Source organism: Peromyscus californicus, unplaced genomic scaffold (genome assembly GCF_007827085.1).
Source record: "Peromyscus californicus insignis strain IS unplaced genomic scaffold, ASM782708v3 Scaffold_12__1_contigs__length_115047231, whole genome shotgun sequence".
NCBI lineage: Eukaryota > Metazoa > Chordata > Mammalia > Rodentia > Cricetidae > Peromyscus > Peromyscus californicus.
Window position 1 is genome coordinate 58579188 of NW_026294413.1, and position 13882 is coordinate 58593069.

General features: G+C 51.1%; 1 protein-coding gene across 1 annotated transcript in view; it reads right to left on the reverse strand.

The window, feature by feature from the left end:
- Positions 1-6178: 6178 nt before the first annotated feature.
- Positions 6179-13882, reverse strand: part of Ints9 (integrator complex subunit 9) — a 90721-nt gene continuing 83017 nt past the window's right edge. The window contains exons 13-17 of the mRNA XM_052732940.1: positions 12170-12294; positions 10385-10552; positions 9233-9331; positions 8318-8455; positions 6179-6725 (exon numbers count right to left, since the gene is read on the reverse strand). Of these exons, the coding sequence (XP_052588900.1) occupies positions 6549-6725; positions 8318-8455; positions 9233-9331; positions 10385-10552; positions 12170-12294 (707 nt within the window). The 3' untranslated portion in view covers positions 6179-6548. The remainder of the gene's footprint in view (positions 6726-8317; positions 8456-9232; positions 9332-10384; positions 10553-12169; positions 12295-13882) is intronic.

Sequence of the window (13882 nt, forward strand, 5' to 3'; positions counted from 1 at the left end):
ATTCGTGCATTGCAATGATGAGTGAGCCAGGTGTGATGGTGCAGACCTGTAGTCCAAGTGCTCAAGAGGCAGGAGGATTGCCTGGAGCTGGAGGCATCTTGGGCACTTGGGCCATTTCCCGAGTTGAGCTGTTCGGAATTAAGCTGCTGTGAATGCTGACGAGCAAGCCCACGGTGGACCCACCTTTCTCCCTGCAGTGGGTACCTGTGAGCAGGGGTGTCAGGCTATGCACACTTGTACAGTTTCCTGAAGCGATCGCTGCCTTTTGTACTTGCAGTGATGCTGGGTGTGTTCAGTGCCGCATGCTCAGCAGCCTGTGGCGCTGCCAGTCTTGGGTTCGAAGTTCAGGCCACATTTCCTAGGGACTGATGATGGGAAGCGTTGTCTAAACTTAACATGCTGCCGTCCTTACTACACTTGCTGACACTTTCGTGCACATGTATAATTCATCTGATCACTTATCTGCCACTCACACCTGTCCCACTCCTGCCAACCCCCTTTTCCCTGTGTATGCCTGTTCACTCCCCATACCTTGTTTTGTTTTGTGATCCAGCTGAGTTTAACCAGGGCTGGACGATACAGTAGTTAAATATAGTAAGACTTGCTCTATCGCCTGGCACATGGTCTCCATAAGAAAGACACCACATGCTCTTACTGCAGACTGTGTGGTCTGCAGCTGGAGTGCAGCACCTCTGTGCCCAAGAGGTGCAGCTTGGGTGAAGGCTGTTGAGTTCTGTCTAGCTCATTTATAAACGTACTGCTTTGGCTGTTTTCACAATTGGTGTCATCAGATTTCCAGCTCTGCAGCTTGCCCCTCGGCACTGCTGATACACAGCTGTGGTCACATCCCTGTAGCTAGAGTTTTCCTGCCTGGCCCACAGTCAGGACAAATCTCTCTCACCTGCCAGTCCCACAAATGCTCAGACCTGACCAAGTAAACACAGAGACTTATATTGGTTACAAACTGTATGGCTGTGGCAGGCTTCTTGCTAACTGTTCTTACAGCTTAAATTAATCCATTTCCATTAATCTATACCTTGCCACATGGCTCGTGGCTTACCGGCATCTTCACATGCTGTTTGTCATCATGGCGGCTGGCAGTGTCTCTCTGACTCAGCCTTCCACTTCCCAGCTTTATTCTCCTCCTTGTCCCGCCTACACTTCCTGCCTAGTCAATGGCCAATCAGTGTTTTATTTATTGACTAATCAACACATTTGCCATACAGAATATCCCACAGCACATCCCCCTGATAAACTGTCACCTCTGGCAACACTGCCCTCCAGTCTATTTAGCTGGTACACGGCTGTCCACATGGTGTGTCCTCCCCACTGCCAACAATTTTAATCTTGTTCTTAATGTGCACTTGGAGGCAGGATATAAGTTTTTTGTTTTGTTTTTCTTTTTCCAAGACAGGGTTTCTCTGTATAGCCCTGGCTGTCCTGGAACTTGTTTTGTAGACCAGGCTGGCCTCGAACTCACAGAGATCTGCCTGACTCTGCCTCCTGAGTGCTGGGATTAAAGGTGTGCGCCACCACTGCCTGGCTAGTTGTTTTCACTGTTGAAATTGGCCATAACAATTTCTCCCTTTCAGCTCTCCCGGGGCTTGCCGCCCTGCACACCACCGTCCACCCACGATGGAACCTTGCCATCCCTCCCTGCCAGCGGAGTGTTTCCTCCGGTGGGCCGCCCTTTCCTCACTCTCCAATTCCTCTGAGTTTTGAGTGTGTGTGGTTACTATTCAATCTACCTCTATACCAGTCTATCATCTTATGCCACTCGTCCCTACATACTTTGTGTGAAGTTTAAACATGAGGTTGTGTCTGGTGGGAGCTATTGGGGGCATCTCGCTGTTTATTCTTGCCCAGCATGAGGAATCACAGATAGTCCAACAACACAGCACATGAACAAGCACTGATTTTTTTTTTTTAAATGTATCACAAAGCTCAAGCTTTGCAGGTCATGTGATCTCTCTAAATTGTAAACTGTTTTTAGTTCATGGCCAGTTTTTGTTTGTAGGCAACTTACCAACCTCTTCCATCTGATCAGGAAGGCCTCTACTGAATCAGGAAGTCATTTCAGAGCAAAGGTGAAGGACAGTGAGTTTAACAGTGTTGGTACTTATGAAACTGTATTTAAGAAACTGACCACCAGGAATCCCAGGAGGCAGAGGCAGGCAGTTCTGAGTTCGAGGCCAGCCTGGTCTACAAAGCGAGTTCCAGAACAGCCAGGACTACACAGTGAAACCCTGTCTCAAATAAACCAAAACCAAAACAAGGTAGGCTGGGCCTGTAATTCTTTAAAGAAGTTACACATGTTTACTTATGGTGGGAGGACACATGCCACACGCACACGTGGAGGTCAGAGGTCAGCTTCCGGGAACTGGTTTCCTCCACCTACCATGAGCTTCCCAAGGACTGAAGCTGTTTTCTAGAAGCACTTTGACCTTGAAGAATCATTGTGGAAAACACTGATTGTTTTCTGTGATTTGTAGAATTGTTTTTCTGTGGGGGTGGGGGGTACTGCAGCCTTTGCATGACTTTGGTCACAAGACACCTAAGGCTCTTGGATTATTGTGTATTTACACAGTACAGGAGGACTAAAGTCATGAGGGCATGTGATGTTTTCCTCTGGAGAGACATAGAGGTTAGATAGGACCTTTGTATGAGGAAATACTTCACCCCCAAAAAAACTTGGTGTCACAGTCAATAAATATGCCTTTTGTAAGGCTCTTTAGGGTTCAGTTCACCAGAGGCTGGACCTTCCTCTGCCACACAGGCCTTACAATTTCATCCTGGAGTGACCTTTCTTGGACCGACCCACATGGCACAGGACCCACAGGACCCCCTGACACCTAATGACAAGACCTGCATAAAGACCCCGCTCAGACACCATGGGGCTAAGCTGCAAATGCTGAAATACACATGAAACCATGTGACGGCGGGACTGAAGCCTGGGGCACGCGAAGCTGTGGGGACTGGTAGAAAAGCCCCAGGATTTAAGCTCATGACCTGGCTGGAGCCCATGGCACCAGCCATCTTTGGCTCACTTCTCTATCGTCTGTCTCCAGGTTCAGCTGTTCTCCTCCTGAACCAGAGCTGGTTACTTACACCCTACCCCAGGTTCAAAGTAACGCATCGATGTGTCATCCTACTGTGGAGGGCCTGAAAACAGGTACCATCTACCTCCCTGCAGTGGCAGCCTGTTGTCCCGGTGCCTGTGTTGGGGAGGGAGAAGCAGCCCGTTTTGGTCCTAGTTTCCTAGCTCTTCAGTGCACCATCACATAGGGACAGTTCCTGTTGGTCCTTCTACGTCATCTGGAAAAGCCAACTCCTGCCTTTCCAGGATATTGTGAGGGCTGTGGGCTGGAAGCTGTGGAGTGAGATGGAGAACGGCGTGCCCTTGCCTGAGAGGAATGGACCAGGAGTCCTGTCTCCTTGGCAGATGTAGAAGGCAGGAGCCACAAACTGGCCATTTTTGGGACACTCACTGAAACTCTGTATTTCAGGCCCCACGTCCAGCACTGGACTGTGGCTGTGAGGAAAAAGAAGCTGGGCTGGGAACTCCAGCGGAGTGGGGCCACGAGCTCTGCCTAAGCCACAACAGGTCCCTGAGCCACAGAACTGCGAGGGAAGAAACGTCTGCTGTTTGGAAGCTGCTAGGTTTGAGGTCACTTGTTATAGCAGTAGATCCATGCTTTAATCCTTTGGGGAAAGACTTGTTAAAAGACAGACAGACGGACAGACATGGTGGTGAGGTCAGCCTGGGCTACTTATGTCAGGACCCTGTCTTGAAACAGGCAGACAATGAGTTACAGAGACTGTGCAAAATAAATGGACTTGTTTACTCTAGCAAGGACAGTCTGTCACTCAGGTTGTGCTCAGCTCCTGAAGCGCTGCCCGGCACTTCTGCTCCTGTGGCGCAGTGTGAGTGGACGGAGGGAGACTAGAAGATGGGGCACTCACTGCTCCACACTGGGAAGGCCCAGATCACAGGTGAGCAGTGGCTCCGTGACCTATTCTCTGGGCTGCGCCTGGAGCACCAGGCTATCTTAACTCGGTGGGCTCCCTCTGAGACTACAGAAAACAGACAAAAGCGGGTTCCTCAGGCTCCATTTAGTCATCGATACCCACTAGGCTTGGGTAGAGTTTTTTTTTTTTTTTTTCTGGAGCTGAGGACCGAACCCAGGGCCTTGTGCTTGCTAGGCAAGTGCTCTACCACTGAGCTAAATCCCCAGCCCATTGGATGGAGTTCTTGAGTGTCAGTGGGTACTTCCTGAGCCAGGGCCAGTCACAAGCAGCTTTCGTTAGTCCTGTGGGTTCTACTAACCAACCGATTGTGGCTTCTAAATATCTAACCCTAGTCAGTCACCTGGCTCTCTCCCTGTACCTGGGACAGCAGCACCACACTCTGCTGGAAGAATGCCTTGTCTCCATCTAGCTTCTGTGGCCAAGTGGGTGCTGATGACTTAATTACCCTCCATAACTTCCAAGTCATCCCACCTGCCAGGCATCAGTCTTTTGGAGGATCAATGCCTCCAGGCCCTCTGATCAGACTTCACAAAGTCAGACTGACTGTCCCCAAGGCACTTCTTTCTGGATGCATACCTGGTAGACAGTGTATTTAAATGCATGTGTGGGTCTTTTGAGCTTTATAATACGTTTTCATTTTTCCAAGATGTTTAAAGTTTAGTTTGATCTCTCAGAAGTTTCACGAGAGAGAAGGTGATGCACCTACATAATCTCCTGAAACAGCACCCAGCTTGCAGAGCAGGCCCCCAGTCCTGCCCCTCCCAGATGGGCTCACGTAGTGGAGTCTGAGGTACATTCCAGGATCCTCGGCAAAATGTGCCCACGGTGAAGATGGGAAAGTGAAATCCCTTTCGTCTGCCAACCAAGAGCTCACCCCAGATACAGTTCCAGGAGAGATCACCAGTCCCCCCAGAGCCTGTGCCATCCCCTCTACAGCACTTCCTTTAGCTCCCATGTCACTAAACCCCTTGTGACATTCAGCTGTTAGACCAATTTTATTTCCTCATGGTTGGGACCTAACCCAGGGCCTCACACATGCTAGGATACATGCTAGCTGCCCACCCCCCCAGCCCTCTTTTTGAGACGGGATCTCATTAAATTGCTTAGGCTGGCCTTGGACTTGGGATCTTCCCATCTCTAGAGAAACTGAGCATCCTGGCCTGCACCACCATGGCTGACAGACTTCCAGCTGTCCTCCCACCCGTGCTACCCAGGTCCAAGGCATTGCCATTTACTTGCAAAGCTGGCTTTCGTAGATGTGGTCGGGCCCAGTGTGATCCACAAGCATCCATCTCTGAAGGGTCCTTCTGAAACCATCCTTCCTCCTGCATTGTGAGCAGGGGCTGGAAAGCAGCATGTCTGTCAGCTAGTGGGGTGGAGCAGCAGCCACGCACCACCAAACCGGATACGCACTCTAAGAGATGCATGTTGTTAGGCTGTTCTGCCAGTGTCATTAAAGAAGGCTTCACTGAATTCTTGGATTGTACTGCTCAGGGGTCTCCCTACAAGGTCGTCACCTATTTGTGTAAGAAGTACCTTTTCGGGCTGGAGAGATGGCTCATGGTTAAGAGCACTGACAGTTCTTCCAGAGGTCCTGAGTTCAATTCCCAGCAACCACATGGTGGCTCATAGCCACCTTTAATGAGATCTGGTGCCCTCTTCTGGCATGCAGTCATACATGCTGTATACATAATAAATAAATCTTTTTTTTTTAAAGTACCTTTTCACAGAATTAAAATATATCTGAATTCATTATTGCTGCCCCCTCCTCCTCTCTTTTGTTTTTCAAGACAGGGTTTCTCTGTGTAGCCCCGACTGTCCTGGAAATCACTCTGTAGACCAGGCTGTCTTTGAACTCAGGAGGCAGGTGCTAGAACTAAGGGCATGCACCACCATATCTGGCTTGTTTCTGCTTCTTGAGACAGAGTCTGAAGAGCCCAGGCTGGCCTTGAATTTGCTGTTTATCAGAGGATGACTGAATTCTCCAGCACTGGGATTATAGCTGCATTTTTGTAAACCGGGCTGGGTTATGATTAAGGCAGAGGTTAGACAGATGTGCTGTGGCATTTTCACTGTTGGGTGTCCTTTCAGACCCCTGCCCCCAGATATTAAATCATTATTTAGACTGTGGTTCAACAGAACAAGGTACTTCTATAAAAATAATGTTTATTTTAGCAGAATGGGCCACAGAACAGAGCTGTAGGCTTGCTTTCTGGTTTGGGGGACAGTCCTTTATCTGGTGTAGTACAGTAGGCAGGGAGGTCAAGAGTTGCCCCCTGCGAACCCTGAAACACAGGTCAGTCATTTTTACACTTCCCTTAGGAAAGGATGTCTGTCATACTGAAGCCCAAGCTGCTCAAGAGCTCCGGAACTGCAAAGGACAGGATTCCCAAAGTTCTTAGCTTCAGCAGTACAAGGACATGCAGGTCCTGGCCCAGAGACACCTCTCTTCTCTGAAAGTCAGAGGACACCACCAGACTGTCTGAGGTGAAAGGCCTTGGAGGTCATGGATGCCCCACTCAGAACTTCTGTAGGAACCTGAGGACGAGGTCCCGCAATCGTACCCTCAGAGTCTCATCATTGTCACAGATGATGTGAGTTGAGTCGTCTTCAATCTGGATGAGTGTCTCGGCTTCCTGCAGCAGGACAATATGGCCCTTGGCTGTGTCTTCCACCTTAATGTCACTGAAGCCATGCTGTTCAAGAGAAAAGAGGAGGATGGTTACTCTGAAAGCAAGGCCTGACTGAGCACTCGAGATTGGCATTACTCCCAACACAGCTCTTTGGACTACCGGGGTCAGGATCCACCCGGAGTTTCATATTTATAGAAGACCCCAAACATACAAAGTCAGGAAAACAGCTGAATCCCCCACCGTTTAGGAGTGTACGAGGGATTGAGCACATCCAGACTCTTCTGAGGTTCGGGGGGAACACCAGGTTGTTGATCTTGGCCCCTGCCCACGTTCGGTCTCCACAGTTCTGAGCCCTAGGGAAAACCACTCCTCACAGCAAGGTACCGCTAACCTGGGGGTCTGGCAGCATCTCTCTAGCCACCATTACTGCTAACTGTAGCATCTCCTTAGAAACCAGGACCACTAAGTAGAGTTCCCCGGGTGGGACATCAAACAGGCGAAGGGCCCAGTGCAGGGGGGACTGCTTGTCCCTGGCTGCAGACAACACCCGCTCGGCTTTGGGAAGGAAGCAGGTGAGGTACGCAGGGCTCGCACAAAGAGGCTTGCTCCTGGACGAGCCAGGCAGGAGAAAAGGTAAGGTCACTGTGGAAAAGCAAGTTATTTTGAGGAATAATCATTTAAAAACTCAGATAAGAACTAGGAGCCCTATCGGGCCACAAGGGAGATGGGGTCCTTTGCTCATCTGCAGGACTGTGAGAAATCCTGAGAGCAGTTTGGGAAAATCAAAAGATGAGGACCAAGCCTACTGAGACAGGAAGCCGTGCTTTTGAGACTTGAAAGAAGTCGGCAGCTGAGACACTGTGGTTATTAATAGCTTAGTAGCAGAATGTCCCTCCCTGCTATCATGTACTGGAGCTAGCCCAGTTCTCCCAGAAGCATGCCCCCTGCCATCTTCAACCCATCCCCCTCTTCCTAGCAAGAGTGATAATGTGGAAACAGTGACCATTCCAATCCTGTGACTGAGGACAGAATTACAAAAATCTTTAAGGTAGTGTGCTACCCGCCGCCTGTTCCCAGCACCAGCGCAGTCAAGAAATCTCCCCTTTCAGGGCTGGGAGATGGCTCCATGGTTAAGAGCACTGGCTGTTCTTTCAAAGAACCTGAGCCCTGGTTCAATTCCTAGCACCCAATGGCAGCTCATAACTGTAACTCTAGTTTCAGGGGATCCAACCTCTTCTTCTGGTTTCCTTGGGCACCAGGCATGTACATGATACAAAGATATGCAGGCAGAATACCCATACACAAAACAACCTCTCCTTTGGGAGAAGCAGCCATTAGGGCCTGGGGCACCAAGACAGGACTGACTGTCCCCATCATGTTTCTGACTGAATCACTGACCCACCCAGCCATGCTGATTCTAGCCCTCCTGGCTCCAGTGAGGACAGGCAGTCTTTAATGTGCCACACCTGTTTCTGGAGTTCTGCTCCCTAGTCCTAAACTGAAGGTAAGGCTGGTGCTGAGTCTGTACACTGTCTTGGGGAGAGCCCGGGAAGGAAGTCGTCCTTTGGCTTAGCCTATTTTGAGCCTCCCCTTCTTCTGTGACACGCTAGTATTAGGCTATTCTCATTAGGAGGAGGTCAGGCCAGCAAGCTCACCTTTTCCAGGGTCTGCACAAACTGCTCTACCGGGATGGAGCCGCTCAGCAGCGGCTTCAGCACTTTGCAGTCAGGAACGTCCTCACTCACCCGCTTCCTCTTCTTACTGCTGGTGGGCTGGGGGGGCCTGGGAGGGGGCTAGGCAGAGTGAAAGTGCGGCTTTCAGTGAGAGCCTCTTCACTGACTTGAGATCCTGACCCTGCTGGTCTGGAGTCCCCTGTGGCATGAAGCCAGGCTCATCATCACCTGGGTTCCACGGGGGTTAATGCAAACCATGTGCTCGGGCACATCTTATCTGCCCTTCAACCAGAGCCATGTTTACACCTCGAGGGATCCCACTACCTGCTGATGAGGTCCCTCCTAACACAGTGGCAGCCACAGCCAGCCATTGGCCAAGAACACACTGTAGCGTCTAGCAGGTAAAGCAGACAGCTGTGGAAACATCAGGACACTGGGGGCAGAGAAAGCCTGGGCTCGGGGCTCTGAGGGTTAGCAGGGAGAAGGCACGGTAGGTAGCACCAGCACAGTGCCTGGGACTCAGCGCTAGCTGCAGGGGCACACAGGCCACTCGGTCCAAGTGGGGAAGGGGTTCTTCAGCGGTGAGTGCTGCCCACACGCGTAGGCTCATGCTGAGCTTGTTCCCAGGCCTCATCCCGTAGTGCTCGGGTTTGGGGATCCCCAGGAATGTGCCCATGACTTCCAGAGTGGGGCAACGGGACACTCCTCAGGATGGCTTGTGCGGTTTGAGGCACGTGGCTAAGAATTTGTCTAAAATGCCTTCTGTGTTTCAAGAACACACACGTCTCACTCACCCTGACCTTCAGTGACTGGGATATGGGGAACTGGGAGCTGGCTGGGGGCCAGAGCTTTCCTGAGGGGAGGGGTCTCTCCTGGGCTCCCACATGCCCTCAGTACCTGAAGAACGTGTTTGTTGTCCTTCGTGTGCAGCACAGCCGAGACAGTTGCCAGAGAGATGCCAGGCTTGATCTCCATGGGCACCAGGGAGTCTGCCAGCTGAAAGCAAACGCAGGGTTCAGATGGGTTCCCTGAGGGGGAGGGAAGATTCAGGGGGGACAGTGGCCCAGGGCGAGTGGACTCAGTGCCTTTCTGATCTCTGGCAGGACAAGTGGCTCCTCCCGAGGGACTGTCTTTTCCAATGACTGAAGCGAAGGGGTGCCTCTCCTGTGCAGCTATAGCGCATACTGCAGTGAGCTTGGACCGCCAGGGTCCTGGTGCTCAGCCTGGCTATGTGCTGTCCTCAGCTGTACACATCTCCACAAAGCCAGGGCGCCTTCATTAAAAACACAAGTAAAGGTGCAAGATGCCATTACATAAGCGCTGGCATTCGGTATCAGTTGGGTAGAGGAGTCGCTTATAGCATTAAACATCAACAAACAAGGTGGGAGAGCCTTCCCAGGAACTAAGAAAGCATGAGGAGTGGGAGGTGTGCCACTGGCGCAGTGCAGTTACCAACACCTGACTCTGCCCTGTTCGCAAACACTCTGCCAAGGTCAGGCTGGCATGGGAGGCCTGAGGATGGCATCACAGGGACCAAGTTGGTGAGAGGTTCCCTGGTAAGCTACCTCCAAGGCCTCAAGGTGGGGCTTCTCAGAGAGGACAAGTGACCAGCCACAGCTCTGCCTCCCAGAGAGTCAGCCTAGAGCCCCAAACCACAACCACTTAGGCCAGCACTCTAGGAGGGCGACAGTCCGATGCCCCGTAAGTGGGTCTTCTTGGATAACAGGCCTGAGGACTGACAGCTCAGTGTGTAAATCCTCCTTCCTATAAGACTAGATCAAAGAGGCTGCAGACATGCTGCTGTCTGGGGAGAGACATTCCTAATTGCAGTAGATTTTAACCCTTTTATCTTGCACAGGCACTTTCCATGCCTGAGGCTAAACGACACTTCGGATTCTGTCTTACATTGTACTGTGTGACAGCAACCTTGACCCCATCTGAAGCTCACGTGCCTGAGGGTCTGTGTTCTTTCCTCCATTTCTGACAGACAGGCCGGGTCCCTGAGGGCACTCCGGCACAAACTTTAAGGGCGAAAGGACAGCAGCTCACCTCTGGCATGATTTCAATTTTCTCGTAGCGTCGTTTGAAGGGCAGGGCAAGGACCTCAGCCCGGTGATAGGACATGGGTGGTGGCTGGCAGTCGATCATGAGGTCCATCCTGTGGGACTGGGCTGGGGGTGGCTGGGTGTACTGCTCAGGACAGACCACGTGCAGGGGCTGAGGAGCAATGGGACAAGGTTGTCACAAGAAAGGGCAGAGCTGGGTGCAGAGCAGCACCCCCAGGCCTCTTCATAACCCGTGTAGCATCCTGAATGCCCAAGCCCACTAAATCAGGCCACTAGAGCGAGTTCTCTCAAACCTAGCTAACCCTGATGGGAGATGAGTAGTACTGTGTGAGGAACCTAGGTTGAAGGAAAGATCTGCAACCTCTCTGCGCCTGCTTTCACCTTTCACTACATCTAAGTAACTTCTGTGGTGACGTCCATTGTGTCTTACTCCCTAAGCTAACTGAGCTCAGCTCCTCAAGGGCAGTCTTTCTGTAATCCTTGCTCTATCAGCTATTACAAGCCCTTGACTAGCAGGAACTGCAGCTTTGTGCTAGCCCAGTATTCTGGGTTTGGCGTATCTTGGGTTATCCCCAGGTCAGTGGAAACTTGCAGGTCACATGCCTGAGTTTGACAGCAAACTGGGGATGAAATGTCTGTACAAACATCACCAGCTGAACACTAATGCTGGCAATCCATAGGTCAGTGAATTGTCCCTGCTCTGACTTAAGAGTGTGGATCACGCCAAAATCCTTTTAAGAATAAAGGTTTCCAGCAGTGAGGCCTGGCTGGATCTAATACGCTGTTCCTTTGAGCCAGTACTTCTCCCAGGGCCTTGTGTTGTTTCTAACCTGGCTAACATCTGACAGCTCTGTGTCCCCTGCCTCAGTCTGAGCCTCCTCCGGAATGTTACTCACTGAAGGTAGGGACCAGACAGCTCTGATTTCTAATATTAGCACGTGACACAGGAGTGTGAAGCTGGCTTAGGGCCCTGGACTTAAGTGGCTCAGTGATGAAAAGCACAAGGTCCCTAATAATTCCCTCTGCATGCTGATAAGCACACAGGATGCTCTGTGTCCATCCAAGGTGACAAGCTGGGGCACTGGCATCAATCTTTCTTGACCCTCTGGGGGTTCTTCGGCTTCCTGTCTCTCGTAACCCTGCCCTGGCCTTTTGTAAAAGGGCACCTCATCATGATGGCAGGGTCTGTGAAGAGGATGAAAGAGCTAAGCTAGGAGATGAAGGAAGCAACCATACCCGAGAATGACCAGGTGAAGGAGCAGGTCCCTCAGCAGGCACCCAAGCCTTGGAGAGTCTGGTCAAGGCCTCAGAACCCTTCCTCTCACTGTCTGTCTTCCTCGCTGGCTCTAATGGCCTCCCCCCACACCCCCACTCCCACTCGCCATCCCAAGGCCTTGGCTCATTCCCTGCCACCCTGAGCAGAAATCCTCCCTTTACTGGAAATACTTTCCCTTTCTGCACAATGGACTAACCATGAACCCACCATGTCACTCAACCCGAGATTTAGCTGAGTGACTGACTTGGAGGAGAGGGGCAACCATGTGCTTCTCAGTGGCCACAACTGGTCCTCTTCAAAAGGACCTGTTTATGCCTTCTTTCCTCCGTTTCTTTGGAGCGGAAACTTTCAGGGAATAAAGATCATTTCCTTAAGTCTGAAGGGGAACAGGCAGCACTCTATAGAGCCGAGGACAGGCATCTTCACATTGGGGCTGTGCAGAGCTGATTCACGAAGAGCCACAACCAAAGCCTGGCCACAGAGGAGACAGACCTGCACTTCTTTAAGCAGCTTCGCCACCTGGATGAAGTTCAGGCGAGTGTCAATCGGGCAGTAGATGCACTTCATGGCCAGCGGTTGGTAAGGAGCCAGGGCCTCGAGGTAGGAGAAATCAGGCTCTGGAAAGTGTAAACTGGACTTTAACACACAGTTGACAGACACCGCCAAGCCAGTTGGCATCCGAGATGGTCAGGGTTAAGCAGCCAGTCCTCTGGGGGAAGAATGAGCAGGGACACAGGATATGGGCCATGGGAGGAAGGGGAGAGGCTGGGTAGACCCCCTCTGATGACTCCTTGGACCCGGAGGCATGGGTGTAGGCTCTACAGCTTACAAAACAGAGCCGATGAGACAAGTACAGGGTAAATAAGTCAATGAGCTTTTCTCTAAACAGAACGCTAGCTCACAAACAGAACGGAAAAGGAACCATGTGTGGCAGTACACACTGTAACGTCAGCACCCTGAAGACTGAGGCAGGAGACTGCTAGATTAAGGCCAGCCTGAGCTACATAGTGAGACCCTGTCCCAAAAAGAAGAAAAAAAAAGAAAAGTAAATGAACTTGCCGTTTGGCAAGCATCACAGTGATAGTTTATTCAGCCTGGAATCAATGCTAAAGTTCCAGATAAAAAGCTGAGATCTAATGAGATCTATGTTCTCTTGTGTCCCCTCTAAGAAACAAATGGTAAGTTCCCAGTGGCAATACCTGGTAAAGTCCTAGGAATACCAATCAGCTGCTCAAAATTAACACCCAGGTGGAGACAAAGCACTACCGGTGCCTACCTGACATCACACATCTCACAGGCTGCACAATCCCTGAGGCCCTGTCAACAGGCTCCTGCTGAGACTGTCACTCTCCCACCAGGAGCCCAGGCCCCAGTTTTTCTCTCAAGGGCCACCAGTGTTTGCTTGGCAGGGATTGTGCATACCAAATGAGCTGCTCATCAAGAGAACAGTATATCATGCTCACCCCACCCAGATGTGTGATACCCAAGGGGACAAGTACAGGCTAGGACACTGAGCCCCTCCTCTCAGCTTATCCAGCTACTGAAGCAAGGGTCCTCAAAGAATTAAAACTTCCCCAGGAGCCCCATGCTGGGGGCAGAAAAGGGCTGAAATGCTAGCACCGGCCAGAGGAGGAGCCCGCCCCAGCTCCCAGGAAGAGAGTTCACAGTCCAACAGTGTGCTTACAGGACCACTTTACAGAGGACTATGATGGGTCAGCAGTAGCCAGACCCACATCCTGACCAGGATTGCTGACAAGGCATACCGCTAGATCTCTATTCAAATCTCATGTTGCTACCCAACATAAGGTCTAGGGGTGGTCACTGGATCCCTGTACCTGTTCTTCATAATACGGCCACACTGAGTAAATCTTTCGCTGCTTTTCACTATATTTTGTCTTTAATTGGCCTATCAGGGTTGGGTGGCTATGCCTAGCTTCTTAGGGTTGCCAGAGCCCAGGCTTTCATTCTAAAACTCTGGTAACATGGCCACCCAGGAAGGAAAACTATACAGTAGTCATAATATAAGCAGGAAAGGTGGACAAAACTCCCCCTCAATTGAGTGGGAATCAGAAACTTAACAAGCCAGGATAAACGTCAGCACGATGCCCAGTGCAACGGGGCATCTCACAGCCTCTGATTTCTTAGCTGGCCTCTCTCACGGTGCCCAGGGAACCCTGTAACTACTGTCACGTCAGTCACAGTTCA